The 16,705-nt window shown below is 51.5% G+C and overlaps 4 protein-coding genes across 11 annotated transcripts in view; 3 read left to right on the top strand and 1 right to left on the bottom strand.

The window, feature by feature from the left end:
• LOC130928241 (thyrotropin-releasing hormone-degrading ectoenzyme) overlaps positions 1-2,318 on the top strand; it is a 28,401-nt gene extending 26,083 nt beyond the window's left edge. For all 3 annotated transcript variants that reach the window (XM_057854630.1, XM_057854631.1, XM_057854629.1), the window contains 3 exons: positions 899-1,039; positions 1,111-1,192; positions 1,263-2,318. In XM_057854630.1, coding sequence (XP_057710613.1) covers positions 899-1,039; positions 1,111-1,192; positions 1,263-1,409 — 370 coding nt within the window. In that variant the 3' untranslated portion in view covers positions 1,410-2,318. The remainder of the gene's footprint in view (positions 1-898; positions 1,040-1,110; positions 1,193-1,262) is intronic.
• Positions 2,319-5,357: 3,039 nt separating this feature from the next.
• cpm (carboxypeptidase M) lies at positions 5,358-11,685 on the top strand. 2 transcript variants are annotated; one of them, XM_057854730.1, is made up of 10 exons: positions 5,358-5,382; positions 6,222-6,380; positions 6,617-6,714; positions 7,753-7,925; positions 8,104-8,194; positions 8,255-8,360; positions 8,420-8,590; positions 9,877-10,029; positions 10,094-10,242; positions 10,306-11,685. In XM_057854730.1, exons 2-10 carry the CDS (start codon positions 6,224-6,226, stop codon positions 10,483-10,485), a joined length of 1,278 nt encoding a protein of 425 aa, XP_057710713.1. In that variant the 5' UTR covers positions 5,358-5,382; positions 6,222-6,223; the 3' UTR covers positions 10,486-11,685. The 2 variants fall into 2 exon arrangements, with proteins under 2 accessions (XP_057710713.1, XP_057710712.1); XM_057854729.1 differs by lacking the exon at positions 5,358-5,382 and having other exon boundaries at positions 5,411-6,380.
• On the bottom strand, positions 10,593-15,316 carry dclre1c (DNA cross-link repair 1C, PSO2 homolog (S. cerevisiae)). Of its 4 annotated transcripts, none has more exons than XM_057854675.1 (15): positions 14,880-15,308; positions 14,505-14,769; positions 14,288-14,372; positions 14,088-14,147; positions 13,962-14,017; positions 13,802-13,903; positions 13,623-13,695; positions 13,418-13,558; positions 13,252-13,353; positions 13,060-13,187; positions 12,934-12,988; positions 12,775-12,863; positions 12,612-12,706; positions 12,406-12,495; positions 10,593-11,609 (listed from the first exon to the last, which is right to left on the bottom strand). In XM_057854675.1, exons 2-15 carry the CDS (start codon positions 14,738-14,740, stop codon positions 11,122-11,124), a joined length of 1,800 nt encoding a protein of 599 aa, XP_057710658.1. In that variant the 5' UTR covers positions 14,741-14,769; positions 14,880-15,308; the 3' UTR covers positions 10,593-11,121. The 4 variants fall into 4 exon arrangements, with proteins under 4 accessions (XP_057710658.1, XP_057710659.1, XP_057710660.1 ...); XM_057854676.1 differs by having other exon boundaries at positions 10,596-11,609; positions 14,505-14,556; positions 14,632-15,304; XM_057854677.1 differs by lacking the exon at positions 14,880-15,308 and having other exon boundaries at positions 10,596-11,609; positions 14,088-14,177; positions 14,224-14,372; positions 14,505-14,556; positions 14,632-14,652.
• Positions 14,833-16,612, top strand: LOC130928297 (protein SCO2 homolog, mitochondrial). 2 transcript variants are annotated; one of them, XM_057854776.1, is made up of 2 exons: positions 14,833-15,085; positions 15,723-16,612. In XM_057854776.1, the coding sequence occupies exon 2, from the start codon at positions 15,724-15,726 to the stop codon at positions 16,507-16,509; it is 786 nt and encodes a 261-aa protein (XP_057710759.1). In that variant the 5' UTR covers positions 14,833-15,085; position 15,723; the 3' UTR covers positions 16,510-16,612. The 2 variants fall into 2 exon arrangements, with proteins under 2 accessions (XP_057710759.1, XP_057710758.1); XM_057854775.1 differs by having other exon boundaries at positions 14,851-15,393.
• The last annotated feature ends 93 nt before the right edge of the window (positions 16,613-16,705 follow it).

Raw genomic sequence — 16,705 nt, 5'->3', positions numbered from 1 at the left:
ACTAACTCAATTTAGCACATATAGGAAACTCACCAGGAAACTTTCCTCTCCTAGGCTCAAAACGCACAGGACTCGTCTCCAACACCTTCTAGCTTGAAATAAAATGTGAATGACTAACTTTACATTATCAGGGAGTGTCATTTTTCTTCGACAACTTACTTGGAAGCTTCTGGAAGTTTTTTTTACTGTCTAACGTTGCCGCTCCCTCTAGGTATTTTCGCCACCAAATGTGTGGCCACAGCTGCCGCACTTGTCTCCCACGGAGGCAGTGCATTGCAGTTATTACAGTGAAAATGCGACCATGAATTCTCGAGACTCGCGCTTGCGGCTGCCATCGTTGTTGATCGATCTTTGCGCACGCCCCCGGGAGGGAGGGATGGGGAGTGTGCGCAAATCACGTGAACGATGGCTCGGAAGCAGGCTTACAGCACAAAAAAAAAAAAAAAAAAAATACATGCACAACTATCAAATGTCACACATTATGAACATATATTGGGTATGATGGCACATTTTCATGTCGCTGTCGTCTCGTCAGACATAAATTGGCAATCTTTTCGTCACGTTACAGTCATCCAAGACGCGTTTTCGGCGCGTCATGATGATGTCATCGCCACGAAAAAAATGTTTGTTAACGAAATGTTTTCGTCGTCGTCGTTGTTGACGAAAACAACACTGGTGAGGATACAGTAATTTGGTTTTAAAAAAAAAAAGTATCTATATTTAAAAAAAAAAAAAAAAAAACATGGTCTGGAGTCCAAAAATGATGTCGGTGCAACACAAAACAAAATGGAACCCGGCAGAAAAGTAGTGAACAGAAAAAGGGACCCAGAAAGCGCGGCCAAAAATAGAAGACCGCAAAGATGAAAAAAGGACGGAGCCGTGACTTCCGGTGTGCCAGGTTGCTGAACTTGTCGCTGACGTCGGATCTGGTGGCCGAGCAGGACGCCATCGACGTGATCATCCACGTGGGCCGCAACCCCCGAGGCCGCAACCTGGCGTGGAGGTTCTTCCGCCAAAAGTGGGACGTCCTCAACGCGCGGTGAGCTCTCCCGCCGTCCGTCCGTCCGTCGATCCGTCCGCCCGCGCGCATCTAACGCTGTCGCGTCTCAGGTACGGCGAGGCGCTCTTCATGAGTTCCAAGCTGATCGGCGGCGTGACCGAGTTCCTGGACACGGAGAAAGAGCTGGACGAGGTACGGTCGCCGTGCCGCCAAACCTTTGTAGGTGTATTTATGTTTTGTTTTTTTGTACGATACTTTGCAGCTCAAGCACTTTATCCAATCGAGCGGCGTGGTAACGGGGCCCGCGTTGGCACGGGCGCTGGAGATGGTGAAGGGCAACGTTCGCTGGCACCGGCTCCACCGCCGACACCTCTACCAATGGTTGCGCAAAGCTCCCGCTCACGGCTAACGCTAGCCGCCGGTTTAAATTGTTTGTGAACGAGCGGTCGCGACCGTTTGTCGGTCGGGCCGAGAAGGGCCAGCCCCGGAGCCTGTCGAGATGAAAAGCATGTGTTTTAACCCCTTAATGTCAACGTTATTTATTGATTTTTTTCTTAAATGGTGCGCTTGCACAAAAAAAAACAAAAAAATCCAAGAACCCAAAGCCGGTCCACCCGGTCTCTCCCCGTTGATCCCATCGAGGCCTCCTTTACGTTGGAAGGGTAAAGGAAAAAAGGTCCTGGTCGCCGTGGTAACAGCTCCACCGGCGCCACTTTGTTTTGGATCAAAAGGGGATCTCCGTGGGCGCGCACCCGGACCAGAACTAATGACAAACTCTGTCAGTTTGGAAGTGGATGGAAACTGGATCCAAACCAGGAAGAAACTGGAAACGTTCGGATACAAAGCGGTGTGGAACTGGACCGCAATGGATTAAAAACAGGGTTGAAAATGGTTTGGTGAAATCGGGATCGCGACCGACGAGTCATCGGAACTGAGTTCCAAACCGGTCGGAATATGGCACGCATCACAAACGGGACCCAACCCAAATCGACCCCCAAGTGTTTTGGAGGTGGCTGAAAACGAACGAGTTGAACTGCTTTGAAACTGGAGTGTCGTTGAGCCCTTTATTCTTCATCCAAATGCGTGTAAACAATTGAGCCATACTCAAGTACTTACGACTTTGCCTGCTTCCGTCCACCTGACTTGTCTGCCAAATTAGCCTTGTTGTCGTCATTATTTTACAGAGGTATTTCCAAACTAAAAGCACACGTAACTAAAAAAAATTGTACATCAAGTGTCAATTGAAATGGAGGCAGGAGCAGACGCCCTGCTTTCCTATCTCCTGATTGGACGACAATAAAGGAAGCTGTTGACATGCTGCCGAAGTCCTTCTTGGTCGTACGCGACTTGCTAGCGGGCTAAAAGGCCAAGGCTAGACTTTGTTTTGTTTTTTTTTTTGCTTCAGGTGTGGAGCGAAAAGGCTTATTGGTGTAACGGGCCACCGGGACTCTTCCAAGGTCAGCTTGCTGTTGTTTTGAGTCGTATTTCACCTTCACATTTGCCACATTAAAAGCAATGATGAAACTATGCCACTCTTCAATTAGTACCTGCGTTAATTGGGCTCCAAATGGCATATGCGCATTTGAAGGCTCACTTGTGATCCTCTTTGCATTTTTTCAGCGCGCCGACGAGAAGGGACGGCCGCGGAAGTCAAGCGCGTCGGTACCAATATACAAAAGCAGTGGAGAGCAGCCCAGTTTGTTGGCATTTGTCCGTTTCTGATCAACGGCGGTGGACGGAAAAAAGATGTCATTTTGTGATAAGTGTAGCGGCTGATCGCTGAGGCAACAACTTGAATACTGGCGAGCTTTAAACATATTCACAACGATGGCGTTCTTTGACCCCAAAATCAGTAGCGGGCTTTTGACTGGAAGATGGAGATTAGCTTGGGCTGAATCTGGGCTCGCCCTCTGAATTGCACTGCCCAAAAACCGTGATACTGTCATAACGCCAAACTGCTCGCAATTCAGGAGAAAGACAAAAGATAGGCTAGCAGTGCTGTTTACGAGATATATTAACATGCAGGCACCTTGAGAAGACTCGCAGTTTGTGATGAGCGAGGAGAAAGCAAGTCTTTGTGTGCGCCAGTCTTTTGAATGAATGCAACGTGTAACTTTGCCAAAGTCAAACGTCTCCCCTCTCGCCTGCCGATGTCACAACCAGTCTGGGGCTGGCTGAATTTTTTTTTTTTTTTTTTACATGAATCATAATTACGACGCCCCGATTTGACCATGACACGCCTGCGAGCGGCAGTAATGGCCACCGGCGTCACCGCGTCCTTGAGGCGGAAAAGATAAATGGGCGTCGTTAAGGCGGCAAAGAAAATGAAAAATCCGAGCGGAATGAGGAAGGGAAACCGGTGTTGGGGAAATCAACTTTTTGGCGCCGGACTTTGTCTGTCCGTTTCGCGATTAGGAGGAGTTTAGCGCCGATGGATGGCCCCGTCACGTCGTCGGTCTTCTAAATTGCGAGCCGCCCAGATAACGCGCTGGGCCGGGATAACTGATATTTCACGTGCCGACAAACGGCTAATGATGCAGAAAATGTCAGCGTTCATGCCAACGTGCGCTTTGTTCAACTTGAGGGATGAATGATGTGATCTTCATATTTAACACGTCGTTTAGGAATCAATACGACCGACTTAGTGTTTGTGAATGCAAACATTTTTGCTTTCTCTGATTGGAAGGATTCAATTTGAACAAACACTATTTTCAATCTTGTTTGTGATATGCTCAGTAATGAAACAATGAAATGAAATAATCGCGTTTCATTTTAAAATGAAGGAAATGACTCATTTTAGGGAGAAATCAACAGTCAGTATTGTAGTACAGTGGTACCTTGACTTAACCTGAAAATTCTGTATGAGGACAGGCCTCAAGGGGAAGATATTGCCTCTTGTTAAGATAGAAATTTCAGGATACAAAAGGCAAAAATACAGTATGGCTGGTACTCCCAGAGTTTACCGAATGTAACATATTTCTAGCTGCGCCGCCATTTGCTATTGCCTAGCATTCCTGGCATCCAACTGGCTCACAGGGACCTCCCAGCGTCCTCTTTATTCGCCCCTCGTGTTCCGGCAGCTTTACATGAGTGTAGTAAGAACTTTTATTCTCGACTCTTCTCTCTTTTTTTACATGATGCACAACTCTGATTTGATGTTTACTGTGCAATAATGTAATTGCAACATGTTTTGATGCATGACACAAGTTTTATGTGTAAATTTTGCGGGGGCTGGGAACAGAGGAGAGCATTTACATGGAAAACGCGTCTCCACGAACAGAATTTTCAAGCTGAGAAACTACTTCCAGAACCAGTTCCTTTTGTAAGTAGAGGTACCATTGTACAGTGGTGCTTCGACACACGATTCTTTCAACATCCAACGTCAAATTTGACTCGCCATTTGTTTCTACATCCGACGACATACTCGAAATACGACGATTTATGACAGCGCCGCAGCAGTTACTTTGTTTTCCCGCAAGAGTGACGCACACCGGATTTTCTTGTGAGAGAAAAAATCAACATGGGTTCCAAGAATGTGAGTGCAAGTGGCAAAAAACGGAAAAATGTGAGGCTTACCATGGATAGGATACAAAAATATGAGCATGGCAGGCGCGTCGGTGAAGTGACTTGACGGTCCTCCTCTGTTCGCCACGCCAGTCTTTATTAAGTTAAGGTGACAATTATTATTGTAACATCGCCAAAAAGTCCCCAGCTTCGTCAGGTTTTTAATCATTTACTTCAGAACCTGTGCAACGAAACATGCCTATTGTCCGCCCCAGCTGAACAAAGTGAAAGTAAGTCGAAGTCCTCCCTCCCTCACTCCGTCGTCAGCCACGCGGTGCGTTCAGGTACACCACGCAAAACACATCAGCCACATCAGAAGCACATTCGTTAAATTACTACTATTATTATACTATCATTCTGATTTTTATTCATAATTTATTTGTTTTGCTTTGTGTAATTGCTATTTGCAGTCGTTCCAGCAGCATTTTTAAGGATTTAGTGTAGGTTTTCAAGCTGTGAAACGAATGAATGGGATTATAATGTATTCTTATGGGAAAATCCTGTTTGACATACGACCACTTCGATTGACAAACAAGGTCCTCGAACGAATTATGTGTAGAGGTACCACTGTGTCTGAACGGATTTGACGTGTTTTTGGTGTCGTGCCTACAGGTGGCGTCAAATCTCCAAAGAGTGGTCACCGCCAGTGAGGGCGGGGTGGGGCAGGGCTCTTGACCTATTTGAACCCCGTGGGGGCGTGTTGTAGTGCTGTTCCCGCCCCCCTCTTCCTCTCCAGGGGCAACCAACCCCCTCACTCCCTCCCTCCCTCCCTCACCGCAGACGCTCACTTGGACGGGCTGAGGACGCGCCACGCGCAGGTAACGCAGTCTTGTGACGTCACTTTTAACGCGTCTCATTGAACAATTCTGACCATTTTCTCATTGTTTGTTCAGATCCCTTTCGTGCATCACGAGCACAGGAATCTCCCGTCCATTGTTTTTCACTTTATAAAGTCTTTATAAATTGACTTTCAAATGACTTGAAAGACGTTTTATACTCTCATGGCGTACACTTGGCGAGACAGCTAAGTGGTGATTGTTCAAATGGATCACTTTTTGAGATGTTTTTTTTTCTTCTTCTTCTTCAGCCGCTCGCCCACGCGAGGACAACTGATGATTATCAACTAAAATTATTGCTTGACTCTCCATGAGAAGGATCCCGATCAACCAACTGGTTGCCTGCCAATGAGTTTCCTCTGTTTACTTGGTCTACTCGCAATTTCTTCTGCTCGTATTCAGTCGACTACTGTATTTGAAACGGGTCTACCGCAGCGACTGTACTGTATGTCTACTACTTTTGTCAAGCGTTCATGTGTCCACTACAGGATGTATGGTACTTTCCTAAAATGTACTCATTCGTCAGATTTTTCTTTTATCCCAGCCAATAGTAGGTGATTTAATGACCCGACACACTTCCGCCTTCGTCGGAGGGTCACCGGTGTTGGTGTGGCGCGTCTTTCAAAATGTAAAATGTCCCCGTAAGATAGGTCGCTGAAATTGGACAGATTCTTCGTAAAGGCGGAATCTCAATTCATTGGCCGCCGCTGATGTCCAATCCGTTTGGAGAAGGAAGGGCCTCCCCGTCCAAATAGTTCAAACGTCTATCGTCGTCAGCGGCGGCGACCGGATGACGATAATCGTGTTTTCTCGCCGTTTAGGGATGTCGCGACTCTTCCTCATCATCGTGACGGTCGGCGTCGTCGTCACGCTGGACTTTCGTTACCACGGCAACAAGGAGATGGAACATTACCTCTTACGGGTCAACGCCTCCAACCCGGACATTGCTCACCTGTACAGCATCGGACGATCGGTCGCAGGTACGCGCGTCTCGGGTGGCCGCCGGCTGTGTGGTTGGCGCGATCGCGTAACCTGACTGTAAAGTCAAATTAATTGAATCCACAATGTCTTAATCGGACTAATCGCGCACACGAGACAGTCGGTGTCCCGGATTAACTCAGATTAGCTGGGCGCACGCGACTCGCTCATTGAGCGGGCGCGACTCGACCGACGACGACGACGACGACATGTCATAAAGTGCGCGCGTGTGCCGCAGGTCAAGAGCTGTGGGTGTTGGCTTTGGGTCAGAGCTCGCGCCGTCACACCGTCGGCATCCCCGAGTTCAAGTACGTGGCCAACATGCACGGAAACGAGGTAAGGGAATAAACGCGCCCAGACGTCCGGAAGGTGCGGACGGTAAAACTGAGACGGCTATGTCAAAAGGAGGTCAAGTGTGACCGCGTACGCAGACAACAAGTGGTGTCTGGTCACCGTGGCAACCGCACGAAACTTAGTGGAAATGTCTTTAAATAGACACGTTAGGGATGAACACACACGCACACAAAGAGTAAATAAATAGGCTCAGCGGAGTGTAGCGGCTCAGGGCAAACGTCTAGAAGAAGCTCTTTTCACACGCGTGCACATTAACGTCAGGAATGTGGTCGAAATTCAAAGTCAAGGTTCCGAGCGACTGGGTAACCGAAGAGCCGCCCAATGACAAAAGGGCATCCCCGGGCAAGAGGGCGCCCATCCCGGATGTTATTTCCTAATGTTTTGACGATGGCTGGCGGGAAGCCGAGGCCAACATCCTATTTAGTCGAGCCCCTCGGCAAGTGAGGAGACGCTTGTTTTGTCTAAGCTACACGACAAATACTGCATATCGACTTCCCGTTTACATGTTAGATACACAAGACATCATTTGCGCATGTACATGAACTGTACAGACTCCAACATTTATAGAACGTGGACACGCTATATTAAACGACACACTACAGAGACACGAACGCACACGAACCGCTTTTTGTTGTGTGCACGTTAGACCGTCGCACCGGATGGCCTCAGGGCAATCCCGACGTGCCTTGACTCGTTTCCACCTTCTGATCTTCCTTCCTCCCTTAGTCACTCAGGCGTCGATTGATCCCGATTTCCTGCCCCTCCTTCCCACGTGCGTCATCATTGCACAAATGCACGTATATGCGGCGCTCCCCGAAAAATGAGAATATCGAGCAACGGCAATTTCACATACGATAAAGCCGACAAACTTCATTGAGCCACGACATGCAAATTGATGTCTCAAACAATCCCTGGTTGTAACTCTGCCGAATAAGATTTGCAATTTCTTGAAGCTTTTCTTTTCAGGCTATTCTCATTTTCCGAGCTTGTCGCAATGTGACTGACCGACTGTGTTTTCAGGTGGTGGGCCGCGAACTGCTTCTGCATCTGACGGACGACCTGGTGCGCGGCTACCGCGGCAACAAGACCTGGTCCGTACGGATACTGAACAGCACGCGCGTCCACTTCCTGCCCACCATGAACCCGGACGGTTTCGACCAGGCCGATACCAGTTGTTACCTCGGCCAGGGAAGGTACACGATGACGCCAAATTTTCCAACCAAAGCGGACGGGCGCGCCAAAGGTCCGGCCCCCGCCAAATGCTAAGGACACACATTTGTTCCACATCCGCTCGTGAATCACAGGAAACGCAGCTATTTCAATGCGTGTTTGTCGTCCCGCGTCATGTGAAGCCGACCGTTTGTGTGTCAGATTTAACCGTAACGGCGTGGACCTGAACAGGAACTTCCCCGACGCCTTCGCCGAACGGCGGAACTCGGAAGAGGCCGGCAGAGAGGCCGAGGTACGCCGCGCTTCGCGTTTGCTCCAGAGGGCGCTTGACCGCAGGCGCGTTTCCCGGCAGGTCCGGGCCGTGATGGGCTGGTTGAGGACGGAGACTTTCGTCCTCTCGGCCAACCTCCACGGCGGCGCCCTGGTGGCCAGCTACGCCTACGACAACAGCGACGGAGGTGAGCGCTCCGGCGACTTCTTCCCGCGCGCGTGGCTGACGTGTTTGCGGCGCGTTCAGGCGGCGAGCTGGTGGGCGGGGCCAGCCTCACGCCGGACGACGACGTCTTTGTCCACCTGGCCAAGGTGTACTCGCACAACCACGCCAACATGCGCCAGGGGGAGCCCTGTGGCGACCAGCCGCCCTTTCGGGACGGAATCACCAACGGGTACCGGTGGTACCCGCTCGCAGGTACCCTTTTGTGCACAAATAATCTTTTTATTTTTCTTCGATGTTTTTATCGCATGAAGATAGGTAAGGAGTCTCAAAGCCGTGGTCCGTGGGACAATATTTTGCAGGCCCCAATTCGACATTCGATTGGTGTCGCACATAAAAAAATATATATACAGTGAATCCTGATTATACGAGCGCCTCACCTTGCGAGTTTTTCACCATATGAGGATCGTCACGTGAGAAAACGAGTCTGGCGACGCGAGCGTTTCTTCACAATACGAGCACCTGAAAAGCCTCCCTCTCGCTCGCTCGGCATCCCGCCCGCTTTTTCTCCCCAAGTGTCTCGGGCGGGATCCCGCTAAGAGTAGTGCGAGCGACTCGCGTCGACGGAATCCGCTACCCTCTTTCTCATCCTCATTGTCTCGGGTGTCTGCGCGTCCTCATTGTCTCCGGTGTCTGCGCGATGCATGTTAGTCAGCTTTGTAAAGGGTATAAGCGTTCAAGTTCTATCGAGTGCTCGTACTGTATATAAATGTCAACTCTTTGGTGGCCATCGACGGCGCTAAACGTCCATACCATTCCAAGTGGGAGGTATGGCTGCGGACGAACCAATGCCACCGGTTCAAATGGATCGGACGTTTACTAGTGGTGAACAGTGTTGGGGATAACGTCTAACCATTTCTTCAGTAACGGGGTAATGGAACTAATTATTTTTTCCGCCGTTACTGACGGTCAAAAGCCGTCCGTTACTTACTTTGAATAAACTGAAGAAACTACCAGCCGTAGCGAGTCTACTCTGCTCTGTTTATTTGTCATCCAAGACTTGCGTTCAGGTCCATGGCAATGAAAATAGTAAACACACATAGCCTACCTTTGCGAGAACCATGGAGTTGCCGTTTGATACGGTCATAATGTGCAGGTCCCGCACCCACCCGCAGCAAAACCGATGGTAGCGATTTGTAATTTCAGAATGGCTGATGAGTTTAGTAACATACACCTAACCCTAAGCAGAATGTCCATTTCGCGTCATCGTGGAAGCCCGTCGACATCTTTACTCCATTTGTCTTCGGCTTGCTCCTAAGTTAAATAGTTACTTTCCCTGGTAACTAGTTCATTTTACTATTCCGTTACTAACTCAGTTACTTTTTGGAAGAAGTAGTGAGTAACGTGCCCAACACTGGTGGTGAATGCATTCAAATTCACAACAGAAGGATGATCGGACATCTTCTGCCCTCGATGGCGCCGGAAGAGTCTTTTAAACAGGATTTTGGGGACTGTATTCGTAAGACTTTGACCGTGCGCAGGCGGCATGCAGGACTACAACTATGTGTGGGCTCAATGTTTGGAGGTGACCTTGGAGGTGTCCTGTTGCAAGTTCCCCCCCGCCGACAGACTCCCCGTCCTGTGGACGGACAACAGGAAGAGCCTGCTGGCCTTCATGCGGCAGATCCACTTGGGTAAAGTCGCGCTCACTTCACGCCGGCGCGGCGACGGACGGGGCTCAACGGCGGCTGTGTTTAGGGGTTAAAGGCCGGGTGCTGGACGGCTCGGGAGCGGCGGCGCCGAACGCCGCGGTGGAGGTGACCGGTCGCCACAACATTCGTCCTTTCAAGACGGACAAACGCGGAGAATACTACAGACTGCTGCTGCCCGGGAACTACACTTTTACCGTAAATCCGCAAATGCTCGTCGTTTGTGGACCTTTTTTGATTTTTTTTTTGTTTTCTTTCCAGGTGACGTTCCCCGGTCACGAGATTCTGACCGAGAGTTTTTGGGTCCCTTACGGTCCGGACGGCTATTCGGCGCTGACGCACGACTTTCTGTTGCGTCGAATCGAGCCCTCGTCCGCTCGCCCTTCGTCCCCCGGGTGGGCGCTCGGTTTGACGCTGGCTCTGTTGGGCACCGTCGGCTGATGTGACGCACAGATTGCAGTCGGGAGCCAGGGTGGGATTGTTTCTCTCTTGATTTAAAAAATATTCATCCTGTCATTTTTGGACAATAAACCGCACCTCCCAGTTTTTCATACCAAAACAGTATTTATTCATATAGAAGCCACACGCAGAGATGATTACATTCACAGCCACAACTCGATATATATCTTTTTTTACCTTTTTATAAACTCTTTCAGTCCCGGTGATGATAATCCAGTGGTGTCGCACTTAAAAACTAAATTCAACTCCATCTTTCCCAAATAGATGTCCAATCCATTTGACTGAAGCCGAATGAGTTGGCCGTCAACCCTCCTGCTTCATATGAATTGGACATCTAACACCGTCCGTGGCACCGAATGAGGAAAATGCCCAAATATCTTCCATGACTATTTAAGGGTAGCGCCAAATCAAATGACCTCTGGTAGATCAAAAACGGTAATGGCAATCAAATATTACATCTGGATACAACAATTAAGGATTGATAACCCTACAAAAGACAGCTCATCGATTTGTAAAAATCCGTATTTCAGCCACACTGGACTGTAAGCCGAGGGGTTCAAAATATAGTCTTATCGTCCGAAAAAATCATCTTTTTCCATTAGACGAAGATGCGCTCTATCAACAGCTGGAAATGTCATCCCCATTGGCCAACTTTCTGTAGAGGCAAGCCAGTTCTTCAGGCGTGGGCCTTTTGGACTCCGGCGTGCACGGAACGTCAAAGTCCGAAGAAGCTCGCGAACCGTCCGCGTCGGACGGGGCGTCGCCGCGTTCCGTTCCGCCCTGCGACGCCGCAAAGTCCTCGTCTTCACTCCGCAGGTCTTCCGGCGTCTGCGCGGAGCGGGCCGGGCCGGAGCGAGGTCGCGATCGGTCGTCACTTTTCCGGCTTCCGGGGCCGTCGGGCGGCGGCTCGGCGCCGAAGAAGTCCTCCCACTTGGGCGGCCGCCTCTCGTCGTCTTCGTCGCTCTCCTCGTAGCCGTCGCTGTCGTCGTTCGACTCGGTGCAGTCCACGTAGTTCCGGTCCTCCGTGCACTCTGACTCTGTCTCGATCCGCCGCGGCGAGATCTCCTCCCGGGCGGAGGGCGCGGCGGCGGGCGCTCGCCCGCGCTCTGTCGGAAAGCAAGGGTAAGGGCTCAAACACACCAGCAACGTGAATGTCGCGTCAACGATCTCGCCGCCATTACGCTTCGAAACGCAGCAGTTAAAGTCAATCAGCCAATGCGCACCAGTCGCAGTGCGTCCGCGTGTTAGACGCGTCCCAGAAGCGCTAAACGCGAAAAGAACAGCAGAGTTTGTTTTTTGGCGCGACCCGCGGCCCCCCTGCGTCAATACTACTAGGTAGGATCGGGCAGGCCGGAAGTCACTCGTGAAAAATACGGTGGATCCGGTCGATTTTCAGAATAATCTGCAATCGTAACTTACTATATGAATAAAATGAACTGAAACACCTGCAATTAATACGAATAATACACAAATCCTGCTACACAATTAAATGAATTCCTGCGTGGTGCTTTAACTTGAGAAAAAACATCAATAAAGCTTAGAAAAATGTTCATAAGAAAAAAAATGTTAAAATCTTTGTCATTGGGATTGCTTTTTGCTTTAGCGCATGACTTTTTTTCTTCTTTCATAAAGAAAGCTGGCCAATACGCGGGGCCTGAAAGGCAAAGTGTTGTTGTTTTATTACCTTTTAATACCCGCTATTCTCGTGTGATCTGGCAATCCTGGCGTGAACCGATCGAGCCGCTCCACAGACACGCTGCTCGTGAAACGCGTCCTATGGAAATTGACGCCGAGCGTCACTGGTGCGTTATTGCGGCGGGATCGTTGACGCGACGTCGACGTTTCTAGTGTGTTTGAGCCTTAAGCCTGAGCGCGTTAACGCCGGGCTAAACGCGGACTCACCGATAGCGACGCGACCGCTCTCCGTCGGCTTTTTCCTCAGCGGCGGTGCGGCGGCGCCATCGAAAAGGTCGTCATCATCGCTGACGGAATCTGCGGAGGCGTGATTCTTTTGAGACCGGAGCTATCGTGTCTAACAGATTAGCCGCCATTGGCGGCGCTAGACGTCAAGTCCATTTGGACCGGGAAGGCGTCCGGCGCCGTCTCACCGCACGTAGCCCTCTCTGCGTTGCCGCGCTTGAGCGCCCCCAGCGGCTTGTAAGCCATCTTCTCCCGCGGCGGAGCCCTGCACGTCGTCTGCAACCTGACGGAACATTTTCACGTGTGAAAATTGTCCACGGACGGACGGCGTCTGTCGGCGGCCTCACTGACATGTCGGTGACCTCGGCCAGGGTGCGCCCCATCGGGACCACGTTGGGGAACACGCGGACGGGTCGAAGGTAGCACAGGAAGTCTCTGATCTGAAAGGCCCGGTGCAACGTTAGCAGCGGAAACTCTTTTGGAATTCCGCTGGCGGACAGCACGGGTGACCTCAGAGTAGGACGAGTGGAAGCTGAAACAAGCTCGGAAGGCGTCGCTACCCGACCTAGCGGAGAAAAAAAACACAAAGGGATGACGACGCGAGCGTCCGGGCCGAAGGACCGTCGGCGTCCATACTTGATGACAATGTCGCTCTTGCGCGTCCTCTCTCCAAACCACATGGTGGACGGTTTGATGCTGAGCACGCGGGTGCCGTCGCGCGCGCCCCGGCCGCAAGGCAGCCGGTTGCCGTGGGTGTACGACTCCTACGCCGCAAACACAAAGCGCGTCAGCCGCGGGACCCGCTGGGCCTCGCGGGCGCGACGTCACCTTGGGGTGTCGGCAGGCGTGGAGCCGCGTGCGGCGCTCGGCCGTCACGTAGCTCAGGATCTCCGGCATTCTCCGGAACATCAGCAGGTTATTCACGTGCACCTGAAGGCGTTAAAGACGGGCGGCTATCTCGGAAGCGTTTTGCGCGACGCGTCTCGGCGTTTACCCTCGTGCCGAAGCGTTCCGCCAGCCTGGCGAACAAGTACTCGTAGCCGTACGCCGCCTTGCAGTTGAGCCAAACCGCGTGACGGGCGCTCCGAGCGATCCAGTCGCCCGCCAGACGCACGATGGCGTCCACGCACGCCTCCTGCGCGACGGCGAAGAGGTATTCCCGGATGTACGTAGAGCGAAACGATCGTCACCCGTTTTACCCGAGAAGGAATCTGGTAGAAGCGCGGGTCAAAGAAGGTGGAGTCCACGTACACACTCTGGATGTCCTTCACCCTGCGCCCGTGGCAAATACCCGTGAGCAGAAAGTAGAAAAAGAGCCCGTGGCAAATACCCGTGAGCAGAAAGTAGAAAAAGAGGACGAGCGCGGCGCCTGCCTCACCCGCCGCCCGAATGCAGATGCTCCATCCTGGCGGCGTCGCCCGGCGCCAGTCTGAAGTCTCCCGTGTACAAGACGTTTCCGCGTCGACCTTCGAACAGGAACCTGAGGGCATCGTCCACGGGTCAAGCTTCCGCCGGAGCCGCGGCGCCGCCGGACTTACATGACGGAGCCGGGGCAGTGGCCCGCCGGAAGCAACGTGACCACCATCTCCTCGCTCTGCGCGAAACGACCGGCGCCGCGTCAAGGTGTAGATCTAGATTTTGTTAAGCCGGCTCGACCGCCTCACCTCCCCGGACGCTTCGTCCACCAGAGAAATCTGAGTCGGGCTGTCCAGCTCCAACGGAACCTGAACCACAACATTTGATCCGATCCATTGGAAGTGGGAGGGCTCCCACTTCCAATGGATCGGACGTCTACGATTGATAAATTGAGAGTGCGTCTTGGCAAGAAAGTTTTTTTTTTTTTAATGTTCAAAAAACGTCTCACGATGTAGTCCTCCCAGAAGAGATGCTTGCGACTGCTCAGCAGAAGCTCTTTGGTCACCGGCGAGCAGTACAATTTCACTCGGCGGCTGAAAAGCGATGAGAGAACAGCACGTTGTGACCTATTTTTTTTCCCTTTTACTCGTTCAAAAGCACTTTCTTTTTGCCCCCGATTAAAAAGAATAGCATAGAAGATGGTCATAACAATAACTGGTCATCACCTGGACTTGAGCCTTCTCTGCAGTTTGGGGGCTCTGATCCCTCTCATGTGATCTGACGACAAGCATTTATTGAAATCAAGATGGGAGAAAGGAACAGTTTCAATGTCTGCCGCCCGGCCCATATCACCCTTGTGACAGTGCGACAGGAAGTAGGCTCGCGCTTCCAAGTTCTCATGGTCGAAGCAATCGAGAGAAATGTGAGGATATTCCTTCATCCGACCCGCAAATGTGCTCATCTTGGCATCGACGGGACGGCTAGAAGCGTCTAGTTACGGATTGGACGTCAATGTTGACATGGTTTGACTGAACCGCCTTTCGAACATCTCACCGCTGCCCCCGTGTGGCGTAAATACGCCCGGATTGTAGATGACTCACCACTCCAAAAGAAACGCTTTATGACGTCTAAACCATTTCATTTTTATGACTAAGTGGGGTAAAAACAGGTTTTGGGGGAGTCCGCTTGCTCCAAAGGCAAACCTTCTTTAGCTTCGTGGGGAAACGTCTTCATGAATGAAACTCATCGATTTGGGTTTATGAAAGCACGCATGACGCCATCAAAAGGCGACAGATGAGCACGAAAGGTGGGAACGGAAGCTAAATGTGTCGTTTCGCTCCGAAAGAAAATAAATGAGTGAATGTTGCTCGAAATGCCGACTTTAAAAGCTTTGGCGTTTCATTCGTAAAACGAACCGTACCAATTCTGGTGCAAAATACCGTTGTTGTTTTTGTGGGGCGACGTCCGGTAGCTGGCGGTAAACTTGCTAGCGAACGCTATTCGACGGAAGAGGAAGGAGTCGCACCCGATAGCATCGTGCTAATGTCATTGAGAATGCTTTTCTCCCCCCCCCACCCTCTACATTTGATGTAACTCAAAACCTACAGGACTCAAGTAAGTTCGAACGTACACCTGCAGCGTTGATGGTGGCAACAGAAAGCCATTATTGTTCGATTGGCATTCTTGACTATCGAGGGTAAAACCCTTTCTGTAGCGTGATATTTTTTCTGCTTCGTGTATTCTTAAGTGCTCGTTAGAAAGTCTATATTTGGGTGGTCATTTGATTTTCTACACTCTTAAACAGATGTTTAAAGAGAAATTGAGATGTTGAGAATATTCAAAGTAGATTTGGATTTCGGCCCTTGTTGTTTTTCCTCACCCTGTGCATTTGTCAAACATCGAAGAAACGGAATCCATGAACCGGTGATTGTTTGTCTTGTCAGGATGTTGGCGCTCCGGTGGGCGGCGGCAGGTCTCCGCGGACGCGCGCGGGCAGAAGGTCCGCGCCGGCTCTTGGTCCGCCCGTCCTCCGCGCCGACTCCCTTCCGCCCCTGGTCCGGACCCGGAGGCGAGCGAGGATCCGGCCGGTTGAAGCTGCGGACGCGGGTGGCGGTGACGGCGCTGTTGGGCGGCGGCCTCCTGGCGGCCTGGGCCCGGATGGACTGGAAGAAGCGTCAGAAAGAGCTGCGTCTGCGCCAAGAGCAGCTGCAGCGGGTGGCGCTGGGTCAGGGCAACTTCAGCCTGCTGGACCACCGCGGGCGGCGACGCACCAAGCGAGACTTCCTGGGCAGCTGGGTGCTGCTCTACTTCGGCTTCACGCGCTGTCCCGACATCTGCCCCGACGAGCTGGACAAGATGAGCGAGGTGGTGGCCGCCCTGGACCTGGACCCCTCGCTGCCGCCCGTGCAGCCGCTCTTCATCACCGTCGACCCCGAGCGGGACCACGCGGATGCGCTGGCGCGCTACGTCAGAGACTTTCACCCTCGCCTGCTGGGACTGACGGGCACGGTCGAGGAGGTGAAGGAGGCGGGGAGGGACTACCGCGTCTACGCCAGCCGCGGCCCCCCGGACCCGGACGGCGACTACCTGGTAGACCACACCATCCTCATCTACCTGATCGACCCCCAAGGACTCTTCGTGGACTATTACAACCGTCTTAAGGACAAGGAGCACATCGCCGACAGCGTACGACGTCACATCGTACAAGACCGACAAATGCGAGGCTCGTGACGCCGAGTCGCCCGCCTCGGACCTCTTGGGAAGATCTCGAAACATTGTTTTCTGGCCAGACGTTATGTTGAAATCCATATCATTAAAAATGATGTCATTGCAACCGGTGAAAGGTCTTTTATTGGGCACGTACACAAAAATACACTTTTTGCGCTAGCTAGCAAGTTCCCACTTTCAATCACATGGATTGTTCGGT

The sequence above is a fragment of the Corythoichthys intestinalis genome, chromosome 13 (assembly GCF_030265065.1).
Source record: "Corythoichthys intestinalis isolate RoL2023-P3 chromosome 13, ASM3026506v1, whole genome shotgun sequence".
Classification (NCBI taxonomy): Eukaryota; Metazoa; Chordata; class Actinopteri; order Syngnathiformes; family Syngnathidae; genus Corythoichthys; species Corythoichthys intestinalis.
This window is presented reverse-complemented; position numbering and strand designations above follow the sequence as displayed.

What these genes read in the sequence shown, in the direction of transcription:
- LOC130928297 (XM_057854776.1), top strand. Translation starts at nt 15,724, where the DNA reads ATGTTGGCGCTCCGGTGGGCGGCGGCAGGTCTCCGCGGACGCGCGCGG.
- cpm (XM_057854729.1), top strand. Translation starts at nt 6,191, where the DNA reads ATGACGATAATCGTGTTTTCTCGCCGTTTAGGGATGTCGCGACTCTTC. An exon ending in CTACGACAACAGCGACGGAG is followed by an intron (nt 8,361 to 8,419) that starts GTGAGCGCTCCG and finishes CGGCGCGTTCAG; the next exon opens with GCGGCGAGCTGGTGGGCGGG. An exon ending in CCGGTGGTACCCGCTCGCAG is followed by an intron (nt 8,591 to 9,876) that starts GTACCCTTTTGT and finishes GACCGTGCGCAG; the next exon opens with GCGGCATGCAGGACTACAAC.
- dclre1c (XM_057854675.1), bottom strand. Translation starts at nt 14,740, where the DNA reads ATGAGCACATTTGCGGGTCGGATGAAGGAATATCCTCACATTTCTCTC. An exon ending in AAGAGCGACATTGTCATCAA is followed by an intron (nt 12,989 to 13,059) that starts GTATGGACGCCG and finishes TTTCTCCGCTAG; the next exon opens with GTCGGGTAGCGACGCCTTCC. An exon ending in CTGGCCGAGGTCACCGACAT is followed by an intron (nt 12,707 to 12,774) that starts GTCAGTGAGGCC and finishes ATGTTCCGTCAG; the next exon opens with GTTGCAGACGACGTGCAGGG.